A 21,830-nucleotide genomic window follows, 5' to 3' on the forward strand; every position below is an offset into this window, starting at 1 on the left:
ATAGTTTTTGGGGTTATATTTACTTATTTAAAATTTCTCGATTTTTATGTCTTTTATATATTTTATCTAATTTTTCGTCTCTTATTATATCTACACGTTATTTTATTTATCATCATGTATCCATTCATTTATTCATTCATATTTATTTTGCACATCAGGGCTTTGACACAGTTGTAAAATGACACTAGAACTCCTGGTTCAATTGAGGAAAGATAAAGAATATATAGAAGATATATAGAAGATAAAGATAAAATAACAGACGTGAGATGCTGGCGAGGCTGATCACAGATTTACTGATGTAATGATGACAGCACAACCATAAAAAAAACACAGTCAGATTAAAAGTGTTAAAGTAGTTTATTCAGTGAGCTCAATACAAATACAAACTAAGGCTCTGAGAAGGTGAGGGAGGATGGGGCATGTGGTTGTGCCAAAGAAAAGAAACAAATGACCAAACCAGACTGAACTTAACCCCTCCCTCTGAAACAGAAACCAACCATTCATTCAGGCCACGTTTATACATAGCAGTTATTTAGAGAAACAAATATTCTCCTCCTCCGTTTTCAAAAATAACATTGTGCACACATCATCGTTTTCAAAAAAGTTGTCATTTACATCAACCCGCATAAATACGCCGTCGAGCGCCATTATAACTACCGTATTTCCTCAAATAGTAGCCGGGGCTTCTATTAATAAAAAATCAGTTTGGGACCCGGCTAATAATAGGGGCAGGCTATTATTTGAAGGAGGCTTTTATTCAAAAAAAGAAAATCAGAGCAGCTCTGACTGGCACTTTTTAGAGTGTTTTACACAGCACATTGGAGCCAGTTACCCGGATGTCGGCCATATTGGAAGTACTGGGATGTAAACAAACAATAAACAGCTGAATGTTCCTTTTAACAGGATTTAAAATGTCTAAACTAGTAAAAAGCCCAGAAGAACGTGCGTAAACGGCTGGACTTTACAGAGAATGACTAGGACAGCAGGAGAAACAACCATATTTACCTACAGGACTAACTCGTGTGGCCAAACTTCTAAATACAGAAATCTGTTACCGTCAAATGATGTTTCCTGAATGGTGTTCTCCGTAGCATCACCTCCTGGTTGGAGTTAGGATTTCAGTTTAAGGTGAGGCCTTGTAGAGAGAACTGTTTGGGGTTCAGGTAAACTTGGGCTCATGTTAACAACTTAAAGGAGGACTGGTTGGGGTCAGGGGTCAGGTTGGTGCAGGTTAAGGTAAGGGGGACACATATCGCCGGGGGAACAGACTTTAACACCGGTAAGACACCCGGCTTATAAAAGAGGCCGGCTTTTATTTAGTAAAAATTGCTTTTACACCCGGTTACTAAATGAGGCCGGTCATTAATAGGGGCCCTGCTTTAAATTGAGGAAATACGGTATGCCAAACCTCTGGGCGGCAGTGTAGGGAGAAGGATAACGCCATGCAAGCCAATCAGAATCCTCAGAATCAACAACAATGAATAACACGAGCGACTTCCTGTTCCTTTCAAAACAACTAGATAGAATGAGCGTGAGAACCTCAAACCCCGTTTCTCCCAGTTGACACGACAACACATAAGTTGTACGTTGAACATACGAGTTTTTAAAAATAATTGTTTTCTGTGATAAAAACAGGGTTTTCGTGTAAATGAGAGGCCAAACCGCATGGAAATATCTGCGTTTTCCCTTCATGTAAGCAAAGAAAAATGTAAAAATGTTAAAAGTCAATGAAAACGTGATTAGTAAGAATTCACCTGAGTCGTTTAACACAAAGACGCTGAAAAGGTCTAAATACTTGATCTTCCTTTGATTCCACTGATATTTTGACGTTGTGTGTTGACAAAGATACTACGTGTAACCATCTGACATTCAGAATAAAACTTTAAAATGTAGAGACAATGTTTAAAACACAAAGGGGATTGTTCTCGGAGTGGTCTTTAGAGGAGGATCAGTAGCTACTTATTTGAGGCTTTTACATTTGTCAAGAACCAAAGGATCATAATCTGTCTGGTTCTCTCTTTTCATTGGCTTTAAACTCCTTTTGATCAGCCACAGTCATATAAAAAGGCTTCTTTGTGTTAATAACAGCAAAACATTTGTCTGTTAATAGAATTGTGTCGCTGCTCAACAGTCATCCAATGTAGTCCAAGTTTGATCGCTTTCCAAAAACTTCTCATTTAAATATGACAAGCTCTGGTAACACTCAGCTGTACCAGAGATTCATCACCACAGTTTCTTCTCTTCTGCTTCAGCTCAACTTCAGCACTCTGGAAAGACGTGGATCCACCTCACGGAGAGCAGCGATCAGAACTGAACTGGCTTCAGCTCCCTTTCTTCGCACCGCGTCAATCATGTCTCGTGCTTTGTCTAGTTGGGGTTTTGATGCGGCGGACTGCATTTCACCATAACTTATCACGCCACGCTCATAAAGTTTATCCAAGAGAAGGTTCAGATTCGCATCAGACACTCTTTTAACAAACTCTGTCCGAACAGCTCCGCCCAGTTTCTGGTCAGCTGGGACTCTGTCCTCTGATGGGATTCTGTCCTCTGCTGGGACTCTGTCCTCTGCTGGGACTCTGTCCTCTGCCGGGACTCTGTCCTCTGCTGGGACATTTCTCTGTCTAACTTCCCCTCTTGGACCTGGAAGATAACCAGGAAAATAAATCTTGTGTTATATAACCGACAATCACTATACAGTTTTGTTATTGAGGACACTGTTTTAACTTACGATATGAGAATGTTCATAAGAGCAGATTTACATATCTATGATATAATGTGTCACAGGTCTGAACTGTGACATCAGGTGGCGTGCTGCTGCAGGAGGCTGGAGTCTTTACCTGTCAGTAACACTCGACCTTCCCAGACTACGTTCCCCTCTTGGTCCTGGACTTTCACAAACACTCTCTTTGTGTTTGTAGTCAGGAAAACTTCAAATGTTCGATGGAAATTTGGTCCACACCTCGACTCAAATGGTTTACACTGAAAAACAGAAACAATGCGAAATAAAATGTTTATCTGGTACGTTCCCGTCTAGACGCAGCAGAAACTGTATTGAGGATCATTCTGTTGAATCAAGTGACTTGACTCACCTTCGGCTGTATGTGGAAGCCCTCAGGTTCACAGTGGACACTGTAACTTTGACCAAAGCTCAGATGACAGTCGGAGGAGATCGGGATGAACTTAGTGCCTTTTTCTTCTTGGACAGCAACCTTCAGTAACGGAACATTTCATTAGTTCATTAGTTCTTCCTGAGATAGTCGAGGCAATTTAACCCATAGAGCACATTTACAAACAACACATGTCGACTGACTGCTTTGCAGAGAATTACAATCAACTAAAACGTCTTTATGAGGATGAACTGTAAGGAAATTAATAAAGGCGTGAAATATTCTGGATAAAAGTCTCCAAACACAACAGCACTGCACAGAGAACAAACAATCAAATACTAGAGACTACAGTGTTTCCCATAGATTATTTTAAAGATATTTTTTGGCCATTTTCAGGGCTTTATTGACAGTGGAGAGACAAAGGGGAAGACATGTAGGGAAGGGCTCGGAGTCATGGCAAACAAGTTACCAGTAGGTGCAGTAGATTCTCAGAAAACCAACAAGACCCAGCATTCATGATATACACGCTCTTAAAGCTGTGCAATTGGGCTATTAGTTGAAAGGGGTGTGCTAAAAAATATAGCAGTGTGGCATTCAATCAGTGAGGTCATCAATTTTGTGAAAAAACAGGTGTGAATCAGGTGGCCTCTATTTAAGGATGAAGCCAGCACTTGTTGAACATGCATTTCTCTTTGAAAGCCTGAGGAAAATGGGTCGTTCAAGACATTGTTCAGAAGAACAGCGTACTTTGATTAAAAAGTTGATTGGAGAGGGGAAAACTTATGAAGAGGTGCAAACAATTATAGGCTGTTCAGCTAAAATGATCTCCAATGCTTTAAAATGGAGAGCAAAACCAGAGACAAGTGGCAGAAAACGGAAGACAACCATCAAAATGGATGGAAGAATAAGCAGAATGGCAAAGGCTCAGCCAATGATCAGCTCCAGGATGATCAGAGACAGTCTGGAGTTACCTGTAAGTAAGCTGTAGCCATGGTGAATCGTAATATCGCGGCTCCATTAATGCTGCCTTTTTAATAGTGGAAGTGAACGCGCTTAACTCAGAGTGAACCTTCTCTGAGTTGATTAAACTAACTCAGATCAGCTTTTCTGGAACTGGAAATGGTAAATGGACTTGCACTTATATAGCACTTTTATCCAAAGCGCTTCACACTACAGACTGCGCTCATTCACCCCTTCACACACACATTCATACTGGTGTTAGGGGCTACCAGGGCACACTGGTGCCACCTGCCACCATTGGGAGTTCATTCACACACCGATGAATGCAGAATCGGAAGCCATTTGGGATTTGGGGTTTGGGGATACTTTGACATGTAGGCTGCCACGGTCAGGGATCGAACCACCAACTTTCCGATCAGTAGGCGACTGCTCTACCAACTGAGCCACAGCCACCCAAGAAACTCAGAGTTTCCCACCTGAGGGTATATCAACTCAACTTTGTTGAACCTTCTACTTGGAACGGGGCCCTATTCTGCTTTTGGGTCCGCTCACAAAACCTCATCATTTGAATTCAAAGCACTTAATTCTAACCACAGAACAAGACGGTTATTTTGTCTTTGTGGAAACAGCCGTTACTTAAAACATCAGTTCAGACTGATGGTGAGCACATATTACTGATAGCTTTACCTCTTCCACAGGGATGTTTTCCTGCAGCAGAAATACGTCGAGTATTCGATCCTCTTCATAAGGAGGTCGGAGGAACAGCAGAACTTGGCCCTTTATTGGCAGTGAGATGCTCAGAAACCTTTTGACGATATCCCAGATCAGGCCAAAGACAGAGAGGTGAGGGACCTTCACAACCACATGAGTGTCTGTGATCTCCAGCGGCTCCAAGATGCTCATTCCATCATCAGTGATGTGGACGACAGACAGCAGGCCGTCAAAGAGCAACGCTGTGAAAGCAGAACAGGTTCATCTTTACCCAATTCACTTTGAACCACTGGAGTTTACTGTTAAAATACATTTGTACATTTGTGTAATTTTATAACATGCCATCCGTGTATTTACCTTCCTTTGTTTCACAGTGTGGGAGGTGGAGCTGAAGGACAGCAGAGTCCTCAGAACTCTTGATGTCGAACAGCAGCCCTGCAGCCTGCTTGCCAGCTGATTGGAGGAGGCTCTGATCCCATTGGACAGTCCTGTACAGCAGCTCCGCCTCCTGAGCCATAACAAACACCAGTCCAGTCAAATCACACTGGAACACACCTGGACCAGGACACATGAACCTGTAGGACACAGAAGGGATGAATTCATATAACAAGCATCAATAGTTGGTCACATGATCTGCTTTCACTGACAGCTGTTCATGAGCAGCACAGGGATACTGATTGAGGTGTACGACATGATAACACCCAGGGGACCAACCCAACAATCCAAAACTTATTCAGACCTAAAGTTTGTTTAATCTATTATGATTTATGGAATATTTTGATGCAATTGTTGCGTTTGTCCCGAAATAAGTCTTCCTCTCTGTTTGTTTTTTCTTCTTCACCTTCCGCTGAGGCTGCATTTGTCAAGTTGAAGTGCTTGTTTTCCTCTGCCCCTATTTTATCTCCCCCTGATCCTGCAGCTGAGTTTGTGGTGTAGATAGACACCTTGGACTCTGGTCGGGGCAGAACTTGTCTTACATTCACTCCACTCGCACGTTGGCCTACTGGCCAGGCTCCGGGAATGTCAAGCCCAAGGCCCTGTTATGTCAGTTTGCTTCTCTGGTTGAGGAATCATCTGAGGAAACCATCCTGCCATCTTCCTGTTTGGTGGGAGCAACAAGGTGGGACATTGCAAGGGTGGTCCAGGAGGCCTAAGAGGATCATCCGGCTCCCGGGGGCAGTCCACTGACTAGTGGCTATCCAGGTTTTCATCTGACCCTGGCTCTCCTCCAACAACACTTACACTAAGGACTACGTCTCCACCTGCTCCACCTACGGCTGCAGTAAGGCACCTCACTGTGGCCTGCTGGTCTTCTTCAGCCCCTTCCCATTTCTCACCTGCATCGACCACTCTCTATGTATACTGCTACTTGGTTCCTCTGTCAGCTTGTCATAGTTGTAATACTGTTTTAGTTCAAGCCACCTAAACCCCAAATCACTAGTAATGTTCAGGCCAACACCTTGTTTAGTAGCTCGCTGCAATCAGTGTGGGAGTGAATGAGAGGGGAATTATATGAGGCTTTATGAATGCAGTCATGGTGTCCATGATTCCAACTGTTCACTCTCTGGTGTTGAGCTGGGTGCAAAGCCTTTAGCCTCCATGTTTGACCTGTGAGTCTGTTTGTCCACGTCTGTACTGTTTGTTGACAAGCTCTCCACAGACAACAGACTCTTGTTGAGAATTACAACTTGATGAACCGTGAAAGAAGTGTGAATAGTATTTTGTTATTTTACAGGATTACCTGTATGAAGCTCTAGATGTGAGTTCAGGTGAGAAGGATAATGGAGCCTGGAGTTAAGAAAGACACAAATATAGTTTTATTAGAGATTGGGTTCAATTCAAGGTCAATGAACACAAATCACGATTCCTCTGCCTCCGTTTGCTTGGCACAAAATAATCACATTTTATATAAATATACTTCACACTGTGAAACCGCTCTTCTCTCACCTTTATGTCATCCTCAGGCAGGTTTGTTTTCACATCCCGTTTGTAATCAGCGTCATCTGATTGAGATAAGTGAAAGAGAAGAACAATCATGAAAACTGGAATGAGCTGAGAGAAACTCACAAGCCCCCGGCTGAGTGCCACTGTGTTGGAGTTTTCCCCGAAGAATGAGGTGCAAACAATTATGGGCTGTTCAGCTGTTGTCAGCTGTTGTTCAGCTGTTGTCTGTGCTTATGCACCAAACAGCAGTTAGGAGTACCCGGCCGTCTTGGAGTCTCTGGGTGGTGTCCTGGAAGGGGTACCGCCTGGGGACTCTATAGTTCTTCTGGGAGACTTCAACGCTCACGTGGGCAACGATGATGGTACCTGGGTGGGGGTGTTTGGGAGGAACGGCCTGCCTGATCTGAACCCGAGTGGTGTTTTGTTATTGGACTTCTGTGCTAGTCACGGTTTGTCCATAACGAACACCATGTTCGAACATAGAGTCGCTCATAAGTGTACCTGGTACCAGAACACTCTAGGCCAAAGATCGATGATCGATTTTATTATCGTATCATCAGATCTGCAGCTGCATGTTCTGGACACTCAGGTGAAGAGAGGAGCAGAGCTGTCAACTGGTCACCACCTGGTGGTGAGGTCGATCAGGTGGTGGGGGAGGCTGCTGGACAGACCTGGCACACCCAAACGTGTAGTGAGGGTGAACTGGGAATGTCTAGCGAAGGCCCCTGTCTGCAGGGTCTTCATCTCACACCTCCGGAAGAATTTCTCCAGCATCCCGGGTGAGGTTGGGGACATGGAGTCCGAATTGGCCATGTTCAAAGCCTCGATTGTTGATGCGGCTGGTAGGAGCTGTGGTCTGAAGGTCACCGGTGCTGTGTTCAGCGGGGGGGGGGGCTGCTGACCCGACCTGTGGATGTTGTCAGACGGTGGAAAGAGCACTTTGAGGAACTCTTTGATCCAGCCAACATGTGCTCTGTGGAGGAGGCAGAGTCCCAACAGTATCCCTGGCAGAAGTCGCTGAGGTAGTCAAAAAGCTGCCCTGGGGCAAGGCGCCAGGGTTGGATGAGATTTGCACTGAGATGCTGAAGGCTCTGGACACTGTTGGGCTGTCATGGTTGACACGCGTGGAGTATGGAGGTCGCGTGGAGGTCTGGGACAGTGCCAGTGGAGTGGCAGACTGGGGTGGTGGTTCCCATTTTTAAAAAGGGAGACCGGAGGTTGTGTTCCAATTACCGTGGAATCACATTTCTCAGCCTCCCCGGGAAAGTCTACTCCAGGGTACTGGAAAGGAGGTTCCAGCCGATTTTCGAACCTCAGATTCAGGAGGAACAATGCGGCTTTCGTCCTGGCCGTGGAACAACGGACCGGCTCTTTACACTTGCGAGACTTCTGGAGGGGTCATGGGAGTTTGCTCATCCAGTCTACATGTGTTTTGTGGACTTGGAGAAGGAGCTACGACCATGTCCCTCGGGGAGTCTTGTGGGGGGTACTGTGGGAATATGGGGTACCGGGCTCGTTGTTACGAGCTATCCGGTCCCTATATAACCAAAGTGAGAGCTGTGTCCACATACTCGGCACAACGTCAAACACCCCTGGTGGGTGTTGGCCTCCGCCAGGGTTGCCCCTTGTCTCTGATCCTGTTCGTGGTTTTCATGGACATGCAGCCGAGTGCGAAGCGGTTGGGATGAGAGTCAGCACCTCCAAGTCTGAGGCCATGGTTCTCTGCTGGAAAATGGTGGACTACGTTCCAACCCTCACCTATGGTCTTGAGCTTTGGGTAGTGACCGAAAGAACAAGATCGCGGATACAAGCGGCTGAAATGAGCTTTCTCGGTAGGGTGGCTGGACTCAGCCTTAGAGATAGGGGGAGGAGTTCAGACATCCGGAGGGAGCTAGGAGTAGAGCCACTGCTCCTTCGCGTCAAAAGGAGCCAGCTGAGGTGGTTTGGGTATCTGGTAAGGATCCTCCCGGGCGCCTCCCGTTAGAGGAGTTCCAGGTCCAACTGGTAGGAGGCCCCAGGGAAGACCCAGAACACGGTGGAGGGATTATATCTCTCTCCTGGCCTGGGAACGCCTCAGGGTTCCCCAGGAGGAGCTGGACGTTGTGGTTGGGGAGAGGGACATCTGGAATGCCCTGCTTAGCCTGCTGCTCCCGCGACCCGGCCCCGGATAAGCAGAGGAAAAATGGATGGATGGATTATCAAGAAAACCATGGGAAATGGCTAAATATCAGCTCTTAAATAAAACTCTTATCAGCTATTACTGTTGTTATCATTATATTTGTCCAAACAAATGTACCTTTAGTTGTACCAGGCATTAAAACAAACAAGAAATGAGAGAAAACAAGGTTGGTCTCATCATTTTTTCCATGACTGTATATCATTATATTTTTGTAAAAGGACTTTTAATTTTAAGAACAGACTTTAATGTTCAGTAGCTTGATGAATGTGGGACAATACTCACATTGTTTTGGTTCCTCAGCTCTGATCATCCTGTCATTGATCCTGTAGAGATTAACACAATCCCAAAAGTAATGGATCAAGTTTAAAGGAATTTTTCGTTCTTTGAGTCAGCCGGCTTCAGAGTCCTGAGACGAGCCAACTGATCTCACACTTTACATCACATTAATGTTCTGAGCCTGCATTAGAAGAATTAACTCATCATTAGTCTGGATCCAGAACATCACAGGAAAACAACTGTAAAATCACACGTCTGTTAGAAGTTGCAGCTGACTGAACTGTTGCTTGGTGTTGTGACTTGATTTAGATAAAACAAAACCTAAGCCACAATGATGGGCTGGTACCGGGATACGTAATTGACGCGCCGTCATGCGGCGGCTCCTTGTAGTCAATCAAACATCTGCGAACTTGTGCTTAAGACGTATTTATTTACTAGCATGTATCACTACAGCTTTGCTATACAAACATTTACATAAGTAACTGGCATAAAACAAACAAAAGGGCTTAAAGGTTAGCCGGCAGTTAAACGGCGGTCAAAAACTGTGTGCTTCTCCCGGTAAGCAACACACCTGAGGAGTAATTGCCTCTTCCTCTACTTATGCATTCACACATGCTGTTGTCCAATACACCACCTACTGTGGCAATCGGGAAATTACCTTAATACATATACATGGCTCTAACACTTGGCTTTGCATCATCAGTTTGTATTTTATAGTTTGTGGAAGAAGAAAGAAAAGAAACAGAAGATAAAGAAAAAAAGAAACTACACTCCATGAGTAAAATCACTGATTTGTTTCACTAGAAGGTGGAAGTGGAGGAAAACCTCAATGTGAGTTACAAATTACAGTTTATTACAACACTGTTGAACCAGCATGAACTGATTCAGTCCTCTTACTGACTCGAGAGTCTCCAGTCTGCTGTGTGGACTCAGCTCCAGCTCTCTCAGATGGGAGGGGTTGGACTTCAGAGCTGAGGCCAGAGAAACACAGTTGATCTCTGACAAACTGCAGCCCCACAATCTGAATAAAGAATACATGATGGAGATAAAAATTAATTTATTATCCAATCAGATCTGTTCAGGTTTTAAGCGTGCAGCTCAACATTATTATGTTCTAATCAAAGAGCTTTTCCCTAAAAGTAGTAGAATAACTTTGTCTTTCTGTTATTGTAGATCATCATAATATCAGCTTTAGATTGTATTATTTATAAAAACACATTAAATCTATGGAAGCAAAATACTTATATTTCTGCTCCAGCAAAGGATCTTCATCCCTTTAAAACAAATAGGAGTTCAGAGGATCTTTTGTATACAGATGTGACCATTTACTCAACATTACAAAAATACATTACCCTCACAACTCTCTCTCTCTGAGCAACACGGAGAGACTAATGCACGCTTTTATAGCTAGTAGGCTAGACTACTGTAACGCTCTCCTTTCTGCTCTACACAAGAAAACAATGAATCAGCTGCAGCTCATTCAGAACTCTGCAGCACGACTTCTGACTGAGACCAGAAGGAGAGCACACATTACATCTGTCTTAAAGTCTTTACACTGGCTACCTGTTAATTTTCCTATTGACTTTTAAATGTTTTTATTAGTTTATAAAGCACTACGTGGCCTTGCACCACATTACATCTCAGAGATGCTTGTGGCCCCTCAGATCCTCAGACTTTTCTCTTTTAGCTGTTCCACAGAGCAGAACTAAAACATTTGGTTGTTCAGCCTTCAGCCACTCTGCTCCAAAACGCTGGAACAACCTGCCCGAGGATCTGAGGAGTGCTAGAAATATTGATACTTTTAAACGTAAACTAAAAACCTTTTAATCTTTTTAATCTGGCTTTTATGTAGTGTCTTATTATTAGCATTTTATTATCTTTTATCACAATTTTATGGTTTATACTTGTTTTATTTATTAGCTTTTATCTGCTTTACCAATATTTTATTGTTTATAGTAAATAATAATGATGATGATGATTTTATATATATATATATATATATATATATATATATATATATATTATCTTTAATTTACTCATATTTTATGATTCAGCGTACATTATTAAGTTATATTAATATATTAATATTCTAAGTTGTTGTTTTCAATCTGTACAGCACTTTGAACTACACTGGATTTGTTTGAAAGGTGCTACATAAATAAAATTTGATTGATTGTAGTAGTTGACATTTACTTTAAGAAGATATTTTTTTAGAACAAGATACAAAAAAAAAAAGAAAACTTAAACTAAAGTAAATGTTTAACTCTATGAATGTAGGTTACATATGTACATATACTAAGTTTAGTTGTTCATTAAACATATAAGATGTACAGCAGTAACAGAGAGTCAGTGAACTGACCTCAGAGTCTCCAGTCTGCAGTGTGGACTCTCCAGAAAATCACACAGCAGCTTAACTCCTGAATCCTGCAGGTTGTTGTAACTCAGGTCCAGCTCTCTCAGATGGGAGGGGTTGGACTTCAGAGCTGAGGCAATGACTTCACAGTGAGTCGTTGAGAGTCCACAGCCAGAAATCCTGTCATGACATATTGGAAAGAATGTAACTATGAAAGAGGACAATTTATGTTAACTTCCTGCATTTGATGACAAAACAGTTTGACATGTCCTGTTGATGAACATTTGCTCTTTACGTCAGAGCTTCAGCTCATCTTATCTCACTGTATATTTCACATCTTTCCCTCTCATACCTGCAGACCTGTAAGCTTTGTTTTGATTTCATCTTGTAAATGAAGTAGTGGTCTGTCAGTGTGATCTGATCCCATTTTGTATTTTTATTAGTTTATAAAGCACTACGTGGCCTTGCACCACATTACATCTCAGAGATGCTTGTGGCCCCTCAGATCCTCCGACTCTTCTCTTTTAGCTGTTCCACAGAGCAGAACTAAAACGTTTGGTGATTCAGCCTTCAGCCACTCTGCTCCAAAACGCTGGAACAACCTGCCCGAGGATCTGAGGAGTGCTAGAAATATTGATACTTTTAAACGTAAACTAAAAACATTTTAATCTTTTTAATCTGGCTTTTATGTTGTGTCTTATTATTAGCATCTTATTATATTTTATCACAATTTTATGGTTTTAACTTGTTTTATTGATTAGCTTTTATCTGTTTTACCTGTATTTTATTGTTTATATTAAATGTTTATTTTAATTATGACTCTTGTATACATGTATTCATATATATATTACCTTTTATACATTTTATTATTAATAATTATGACTCAGTGTGCATTAGTCTCCATGTCCTTTTATTAAATATTCTAAGTTGTTGTTGTTGTTTTCAATCTGTACAGCACTTTGAATTACACTGGATTTGTTTGGAAGGTGCTACATAAATAAAATTTGATTGATTGACAGCAGTTGACATTAACTTTAAGAAGATATTTTTTTAGAACAAGCTAAAAAAAGAAAGAAGAAGTCAAGAAAGTCAAACTACAGTAAATGTATAACTCTAAAGAATTTAGGTTAGATATGTACATAGATTAAGTTCAGTCATTACTCAAACATATAAGATGAACGGCAGTGACAGAGAGTCAGTGAACTGACCTCAGAGTCTCCAGTCTGCAGTGTGGACTCTCCAGAAAATCACACAGCTGCTTCACTCCTGAATCCTGCAGCTTGTTGTGACTCAGGTCCAGCTCTCTCAGATGGGAGGGGTTGGACTTCAGAGCTGAGGCCAGAGAAGCACAGCTGGTCTCTGACAAACTGCAGCCCCTAAATCTGAATGAAGAATAAATGATGGAGATAAAAATCCATTTATTATCCAGTCTGATCTGTTCAGGATTTAAATGTACAGGTCAACATTATTATGTTCTAATCAAAGAGCTTTTTTCCTAAAATGAGCAGTGACTTTCATTCTGTTATTGTGGATAATCAGATCTTCATCATTCATATCGCCTCACAAACTCTTCAGCCTCATCAGTACTAATATAATCTTCACTGACTGATGAACCACATTCTGAGTCTGAAAAACAGTCCTGTCAAACATTTACTTTCTTTAATATTCAGCCATCTAAAAGAGAAAAAAAATATATTAACCAAAAAGGTGTAATCTCAGTCAAGGATTCGAATTTAAAATAGAAACATACAAAAAAAACTACACAGCTGCAGTCAGTGAACTGACCTCAGAGTCTTCAGTTTACAGTTTGGACTCTGAAGTCCTTCAAACAGCTGCTTCACTCCTGAATCCTGCAGGTTGTTGTAACTCAGGTCCAGCTCTCTCAGATGGGAGGGGTTGGATTTAAGAGCTGAGGCCAAAACTTCACAGTGAGGTTTTGAGAGTCCACAGCGAGAAAGCCTGTCAGGACACATATTTTGGAAAGAATGTAACTATGAAAGTGGACAATTTATATCCACTTCATGCATTTAATGACGTAACAGTTTGACATGTCCTGTTGATGAACATTTGCTCTTTACGTCAGAGGTTCAGCTCATCTTATCTCACTGCATAATTCTCAACTCTCTCTCTCTCATACCTGCAGACCTGTAAGCTTTGTTTTGATTTCATCTTGCAGATGAAGGAGAGAGTATTGGTCTGTTTACTTGTTGTATCGATTAGCTTTTATCTGCTTTTCCTATATTTTATTGTTTATATTGAATCTTTATTTTAATTATAACTCTTGTATACATGCATTCATATATGTATATATATATATATATATATATATAGTATATAGTACATTACCTTTTATAATTTTATTTATTCATATTTGATGACTCAGTGTGCATTAGTCTCCATGTCCTTTTATTAAATATTCTAAGTTGTTGTTTTCAATCTGTACAGCACTTTGAACTACACTGGATTTGTTTGAAAGGTGCTATATAAATGAAATTTGATTGATAGCAGTTGACATTTATTTTAAGAAGATATTTTTTTAGAACAAGATAAAAAAAAATGAAACTAAAATAAATGTATAACTATATGAATGTAGGTTACATATGTACATAGATTAAGTTCAGTTGTTAATTAAACATATAAGATGTACAGCAGTAACAGAGAGACAGTGAATTGACCTCAGAGTCTCCAGTCTGCAGTGTGGACTCTCCAGAAAATCACACAGCTGCTTCACTCCTGAATCCTGCAGCTTGTTGCTACTCAGGTCCAGCTCTCTCAGATGGGAGGGGTTGGACTTCAGAGCTGAGGCCAGAGAAGCACAGCTGATCTCTGATAAATTGCAGTCCCACAATCTGAATAAAGAATAAGATGGAGAGATAAAAATCCATTTATTATCCAATTAGATCTGTTAAGGTTTTAAATGTGCAACTCAATATTATAATGTTCTAATCAAAGAGCTTTTTCCCTAAAATGAGCAGAGTGACTTTCATTCTGTTATTGTGGATCATCAGATCTTCATCATTCATATCCCCTCACAAACTCTTCAGCCTCATCAGTACTAATATCATCTTCACTGACTGATTAACCACATTCTGAGTCTGAAAAACAGATCCGTCAAACATTTACTTTTTTAAATATTCAGACACCTGAAAAGAGAAAAAAAAATCAAAAAAATGTATGAACCAAAAATGTGTAACCTCAGTCAAGGATTTGAATGTAAAATACAAACACACAAAACTACACAGCTGCAGTCAGTGAACTGACCTCAGAGTCTCCAGTTTACAGTTTGGACTCTGAAGTCCTTCACACAGCTGCTTCACTCCTGAATCCTCCAGGTTGTTGTCACTCAGGTCGAGCTCTCTCAGATGGGTGGGGTTGGACTTCAGAGCTGAGGCAAAAAATTCACAGTGATTCTTTGAGAGTCCACAGCCAGAAAGCCTGTCAGGACACATATATTGGAAAGAATGTAACTATGAAAGAGAACAATTTATGTTCACTTCATGCATTTGATGAGAGAACAGTTTGACATGTCCTGTTGATGAAAATTTGCTCTTTACGTCAGAGGTTTAGCTAATCTCATCTCACTGTAAAATTCTCATCTCTCTCTCTCATACCTGCAGGCCTGCAAGCTTTGTTTTGATTTCTTCTTGCAGATGAAGGAGAGAGTAGTGGTCTGTCAGTGTGATCTGATCCCATGTCTGTCTGTCAGTTATCATGAGGCCATCTTCATTAGAAAGCCATTTTACAACTGAACAAACAATCAGAGCTGGGAAAGATCCCTTTTGCTAACATGCTGGTGTCCCTAAGAACAATTATTAATAATAATTAGAATAAGTGTGTTTGTTACCTGAAAGCCATAAACACAACCAACTAGAAAATGTTCATTTTTTGCTCTTAGAGCATTTAAAACAGATTATGAGTATTAACTGAGTGCAAGTGGCACCGACGGCCCGTGGAACAGATGCATGCCAGACCTGCAGGCCTACGGACACGATGCAGATCCCAAGTTGAGATCAGCGTGGAGATATGAGACACTTCCTGTTGACCGCAACCTACAAGAAGATGTTCCTCTATAAACTGCACATTTTTGAGATGATCACATTTCTTTTGACAGTTTTTGATAAAGAGGCTCAGAAAATTCTATGTGCAACATTTTGTTGCAGATTGAACTCACAGCTGAGGAGGAGCTGTGATGTCTGTGTTAGGTCCTGTCTTTTATTTTGTATTTTCAGTTTTTTTAGTTTCCTGTTTTGTTTTCTACTCTGTTGGTGCTTCTGAGATGATTATAAGACAGGTCCTATTATATATATATTCTAAATGTATAATTTAAAAAAAGTGTTGAAAAGCACCGATGCCAAAACCACATCCATGTCATGCACTGGTTTTGAAGATGTCGTGCTTCATTAAATGCCCATTACACAATGACACACATCTGCACACTCACAGTCCATTCAGTTTGTGTGTTAAACCAAAGAAAGGAGTCTTGCCTTGCCTTTGTAGGACCCAACTCACAGCCTGTCCTATCAAGGAAGCTTCGTTGACTTTGGGTAACAACTTCTGTCTTCCTTCATGTCAGTCTGATTCCAGGAGGCGTTTCCGCCTTTTACTTCATGTTTGGTGTTCCTCGTGTTTTTGGACCTAGACTATTGCCCCGCCATTTTCTTTTGCATTTAATTTCTCACTCTTTGTTGGCTCAGTCGGCCCTACAGGAAGTTCTGAAAGTAGGTTACACAAATTTTGCTATTTTGATAAGAAAAATGGACACTTCGTGGCAAATTAGTGCCAGATTTTGTACAGTGCCTCAGTGGAGCAAGACCAATATTTGCAAAAGCTTCCTCTGCAAGTGGGGCATTTATTTGATGATCAAAATGATTTTTGAAACATTTGATCATGGAGGTCAACAGATTTAATGTGCAAACTTTCATGCAGATCGGACTCACAATCTAGGAGTTTCACATAATTTTGCCGATTTGTGAAATAGCCCCACTAATGGCCTATTGGGGTCAAATCCTAATCAGAGCCCAAGTTCATTTTGTTAAATATCAAAAATTCTTTTGATAACTTTTGGTTGTGGCATTTCACACATTTTATGTGGCAATTAAAAAAAGAAAAAGCAGGTTTCACATTTTTTGCAATTTGACAAAAAAATGTCCATTTGACATACTAAAGTACTAATCTATTCTGATTTATCAAGTTAATTACATCTGGACTTACCGAGCCTTTCTGCAGTTCCTCACAGCTGGAATCAGTCTCTGTTTTCCCTGGTCTGATGTGCTGTACTTCGTCAGGTCCAACTCATCCAGAACCTCCTCTGACATCTGCAGCATGTAGGCCAGAGCTGAGCACTGGATCTCAGAGAGTTCTTTCTTTGATCTGTTCTCTGACTTTAGGAACTCTTGGATCTCCTGATGTACTGAGAGGTCGTTCATCTCCGTCAGACAGTGGAAGATGTTAATGCTTCTGTCAGGAGAGATCTCATCAGTGTTCATCTCCTTCAGGTTATTAATGGCTCTCTGGATGATTCCTGGACTGTTGTCTGTCTGACCCAGCAGGCCTCCTAACAGTCTCTGGTTGGACTTCAGAGAGAGGCCGTGGAGGAAGCGGACAAACAGGTCCAGATGGCCATTTTTACTTTCTAGGGATTTCTCCATGGCTCTCCTCAGGAAGACACCCAGGGATGGGCCTTTCCCCAGGACTCTCCTTTTGATCCTCTTCAGGAACAAGGAACCTTCGTCATCACTGCCGTCATTGTCCCAGTTGCTCCCAAAGAAAGCCCTCAGTACCTTTGTGTTCCTGGTGGTGTAAGAGTGGAACAGGTAGACTGCAGCCAGAAACTCCTGAACGCTCAGATGAACGAAGCAGTAGACTGTTTTCTGGAAGATCACACTCTCTCTTTTGAAGATCTCTGTACAAACTCCTGAGTACACCGAGGCCTCTGTGACACTGAGACCACAGCGCTCCAGGTCTTCTTGGTAGAACATGATGTTTCCTTCCTGCAGCTGTTCAAACGCCAGCCTCCCCAGATTCAGAAGAACTTCTCTGTCAGCCTTGGTCAGCTTGTTTGGCCTTTTCTTATGTCCCTCATCATACTTCTGCTTCTTCTTCTTGGTCTGAACCAGCAGGAAGTGTGAGTACAGGTCAGTCAGGGTCTTGGGCAGCTCTCCTCTCTGCTCTTTAGTCAACATGTGGTCCAGAACTGTAGCAGTGATCCAGCAGAAGACTGGGATCAGACACATGATGTGGAGGCTCCTGGATGTCTGGATGTGTGAGATGATTCTGCTGGACCGCTCTTCATCACTGACCCTCCTCCTGAAGTACTCCTCCTTCTGGGCATCAGTGAAGCCTCGTACTTCTGTCACCCTGTCAACACATGCAGGAGGGATCTGATTGGCTGCCGCGGGTCGGGAAGTTATCCAGACGAGAGCCGAGGCAAGCAGATTCCCCTCGATGAGGTTTGTCAGCAGCACGTTGACCGATGACTTCTGTGTCACATCAGACACAACCTCCTTGTTGTTGAAATCCAGAGAAAGTCTGCTTTCATCCAGGCCGTCAAAGATGAACAGAAGTTTACAGACGGCGAGCTTCTCTGCTGTGACCTTCTGTAATGTTGGATGGAAAACATGGAGCAGCTCCAGAAGACTGTACTGCTCATCTCTGATCAAGTTCAGCTCCCTGAACGAAAGCAGAACCACCAAACTGACATCTTGGTTCTCCAAACCCTCTGCCCAGTCCAGACTGAACTTCTGCACCAAGAAGGTTTTTCCAACGCCAGCGACGCCATTCGTCAGAACCACTCTGATGTGTCCCTGTTGGTCAGGTAAGGCTTTAAAGATGTCCTGGCACTTGATTGGAGTGTCATGGAGGGCCTCCATCTTGGAAGCTGTCTCCAGCTGCCTCACCTCATGTTGGGTATTAACCTCTTCACTCTGTCCCTCTGTGATGTAGAGCTCAGTGTAGATCCTGTTGAGGAGGGTTCCACTTCCTGTTCCATCACTTCCTTCAGTCACATGTTCACATCTCCTCTTCAGACTGATCTTATGTTCATCTAAAACCTCCCGCAGACCACCAGCTGCTGAAAGAGTAGGTAAGTGTTTTAAACTTAATGATTTTTATAAAAATATTTTATGTTTACACTAAACAAAATCATCAGACAGGTGTACAGTCTTACCTTGTACAGTGCTGGTCTCACTGGCTGACTGCAGTCCAGTTCTGGATCTTTCTCCACACTGGGGACAGGAGGAGTCTCCTGGTGAAGCAGACTGGTCCCAGTATGAGGTGATGCACTGTCTGCAGAACCAGTGTCCACAGCTGGTAGAGACCGGATACTTCAAGACGTCCTGACACAAAGCACAGCAGGACGGCTGCTCCTCCTCAGAAATATGACTCCTCTTCCTCTCTCTGTAGAGATGAACACATTATTTATAACATTTACTGTGTTTCTTTCCTGTACTGTGCTGAGTTTAGTTAACTCTGTTGTGATTTATTACTGTACTACTGTATATCTTTACTGTTCTGTCCTGTGCTTATATAATTATGAGGAACAGTGTAGAGTATGTATTATCGTATAACATTAAAAACAGAATCATCTTGAGTTTACAGTAGAAACAGTCTCTTACTTTGTGTCTGAGGGTCCAGGTTCATGACTGAAGAATGGAGGATCATCTTTATTCCGGTCACTCTTCATCTCTTCTTCTAAATCATTCATCTTCCCAAGTGAGAGAGAGAACATTAAAAACACACACATTCACAGTATAATGACGTTTATTTTACGTTAGTTTTATTAAAACTATGTGTATTTTCTGCTTATCTTATGGTAAACTTTGACTGTTCTAACAAATGAGTCAGACTGTGCAGCTCTCGTTTTGACTGCTGGAATGTCTCATGTTCAGTAGCTGCGACTGCTCAGAAAACAGGAGAAGACGTCACATTTGAGTCCAAGAAACTGATGTTTTTTATCAAGAAGGTATTTTTCTGACACACAACATCAGAGACTAAGCAAGTAGTAAGAAAAATACTAATATAAATACTCACCCTGTCTCCCTCTTTGTGATGTGTCCAGTGTAAAATGGAGTCTGGGAGTAGAGCTTCTTACTTTAGTCTCTCACACATTCCTCCCCTCTTACCAGCAGCTCCACAGGGATGTAAACACACACAGGAAGTTTATCGTATAACACAGAGTTCCAATAATACTATGAACGTTTCTACACAAGATAGAAACATAAAACAAGCATAACCAAGCTGAAAAAGAGGAGAAATCAGCATTTTACCCTCATGTTCATAAAATTAGGCACACAACAGATACGATAATACATATATATAAAAAGCATCAACGCACAATAACAATGTTTATATACAACTTAAGAACTCTGTAGATGGCAAACAATAATGCAATAGTGGAATAAGTAAAGATTAATGCAATAGATTACATTACATACATGAAATAGGTGCATATGACAGCAGAGGCAGAAAGCGTTCAAGAATATTGGAGTTGAAGAAAAGAACTGTGACTTTACAGCAGACCTGGGCATTGGGTGGCCCGCGGGCCACATCCGGCCTGTTGGCTGTCCTGGTCCGGCTAGGGTTGCCAACCGTCCCTTGAAAAACGGAATCGTCCCATATTTAGAAACAAAAGCACCCGTCCCGTATTGAGGTGAAAAGGGACGCACTTTGTCCCGTATTATTGTGACAGTCAAAAAATAGTCAGTAAATGCCAATGAAAATTTAATAACAGGGCGCTTTATATGTAAACTTACGGTAAACTTGTTCCCAGGCCCCGTCCTGCTCTGTGATAAATGAACTGACAGCATATTCACACACGAGTATGACGATACAGAATACGATCATCCCATTGGTCGAGGAGAAGATAGCAGAAGACAACAAAGCAGCATGCGTAGGTGACAGTGACACAGACGCCGACACTGCTTTACGGGGCGCTACACCTTCGAGCAGCAATGTGTCTAGTACCCCTCCGAGAAAAAAACAGAAAAGGATGCAAAAATACTGAAGAATGGGTAAAAGGAAGCACCTGGGTGGAAAAAGTGTGTGATAACATCTATAAAGCACACTGCACGTTGTGCCGGTGCTCTTTTTCCTTAGTCCATGGTGGACCGACTGATCTGAAACAACATGCTTCCAGTACTGCGGTCACGCCATCTGCACTTTAAATTTTAGTGCGCAATTACATTGCACTTTACGGCCCGTTTGTCAGCTGCATGACTCCAAAATAGCCATTCAATTGTATTCATGCTGCTCCAATAAAATAAATACATCAATTTGTTATCAGCAAACTCCAGTGCATTCTTGAAGACCAGGTCCCCATGTGTTCATGACATGAATTTAATGCCTTTTTACTGAACCAATTTGGAATTATGGAATGCTATTATCTTCCAAAATGGCCATTCAATTGCATACATGCTGCATTTTAAAAGCCAACTAAAGGAGTGAATCAAATTGTTATCAGCAAACTCCACTACATCTTTGAAAAACAGGGCCTGGTTGTTATTTTGTGTTAAAGTGAATTACTGGATAATCATTTCTTCATTTTTTTTCATTTTCCATGTATTCATGTCACACAAAAATATGCATCTAATTCAATTCAGGTTCGAGTCGATTGTTAAAAAATCATTTTACTTACAAAAAAGGGCCAAAAAATTTCACCACGCCAGGATGGGTGAAGGCAATCGGGTCGGCCGGCCCTGCCAATGAAGTGTCCCTTATTTATTTTTTGGGGAATTGGCAACCCTAGGTCCGGCCCGCAGGAGGTTACCCAGAAATTAGAAATCAATACAACCGCAGTGCTTTTATTTTGAAGGCGGTTTACTTATATATGCCTGCATGCATACCCACCTGCAAAGAAACACATTCCACAAAACCCACTGAGTTACCTCGGTACCTTGTCAAAAACACGTGTTGCTTTTTGCATGAAGTTAATAAATTACTGGTTTACTGCATAACATTCATGCTCTATATTGTTTTTGTGGACCCTCATAAAGTTCAAATTTCAACAATAACACGTTTTTACAGTTTCTTTATACGATAAATTGTGTATTTTTTGGCAATTACTTAAAGAAAAAACAATTACTCCCAAAAAATAAAGCGTTTGTAATAACTAGATCCTGTTAAAAACATTAAATTCTGTACTCCTCAGTTTTCATTAATTAAATGCTAAAAATACAGAGAGAGAAACTATAAAAACAGCCATTGTTGTCAGAATTTGAGCTTTCCTGATACTCCTTGAACGGATTATTGATTACGAAAGTTTCCTTGAGGAAAAGCAACCAAACAAAGCATTAAATTGTGATTT

At 41.6% G+C, this 21,830-nt stretch overlaps 1 protein-coding gene across 1 annotated transcript; it reads right to left on the minus strand.

The window, feature by feature from the left end:
* Positions 1-338: 338 nt before the first annotated feature.
* Positions 339-18,907, minus strand: LOC131976326 (protein NLRC3-like). The gene is made up of 15 exons (XM_059339307.1): positions 18,696-18,907; positions 16,742-18,596; positions 14,792-14,965; positions 14,206-14,379; positions 12,739-12,912; positions 11,537-11,710; positions 9,184-9,224; positions 6,726-6,781; positions 6,520-6,566; positions 5,136-5,353; positions 4,755-5,020; positions 4,565-4,574; positions 3,090-3,196; positions 2,838-2,979; positions 339-2,640 (listed from the first exon to the last, which is right to left on the minus strand). The coding sequence occupies exons 2-15, from the start codon at positions 18,397-18,399 to the stop codon at positions 2,249-2,251; spliced, it is 3,633 nt and encodes a 1,210-aa protein (XP_059195290.1). The 5' UTR covers positions 18,400-18,596; positions 18,696-18,907; the 3' UTR covers positions 339-2,248.
* Between the last annotated feature and the right edge of the window lie 2,923 nt (positions 18,908-21,830).

Source organism: Centropristis striata, chromosome 8 (genome assembly GCF_030273125.1).
Source record: "Centropristis striata isolate RG_2023a ecotype Rhode Island chromosome 8, C.striata_1.0, whole genome shotgun sequence".
In the NCBI taxonomy this organism is placed as follows: domain Eukaryota; kingdom Metazoa; phylum Chordata; class Actinopteri; order Perciformes; family Serranidae; genus Centropristis; species Centropristis striata.

What these genes read in the sequence shown, in the direction of transcription:
- LOC131976326 (XM_059339307.1), bottom strand. Translation starts at nt 18,399, where the DNA reads ATGGAGGCCCTCCATGACACTCCAATCAAGTGCCAGGACATCTTTAAA. An exon ending in TGCAGACTGGAGACTCTGAG is followed by an intron (nt 9,225 to 11,536) that starts GTCAGTTCACTG and finishes TAATCTCTACAG; the next exon opens with GATCAATGACAGGATGATCA. An exon ending in AGCTGAGGAACCAAAACAAT is followed by an intron (nt 6,782 to 9,183) that starts GTGAGTATTGTC and finishes TATCTCAATCAG; the next exon opens with ATGACGCTGATTACAAACGG.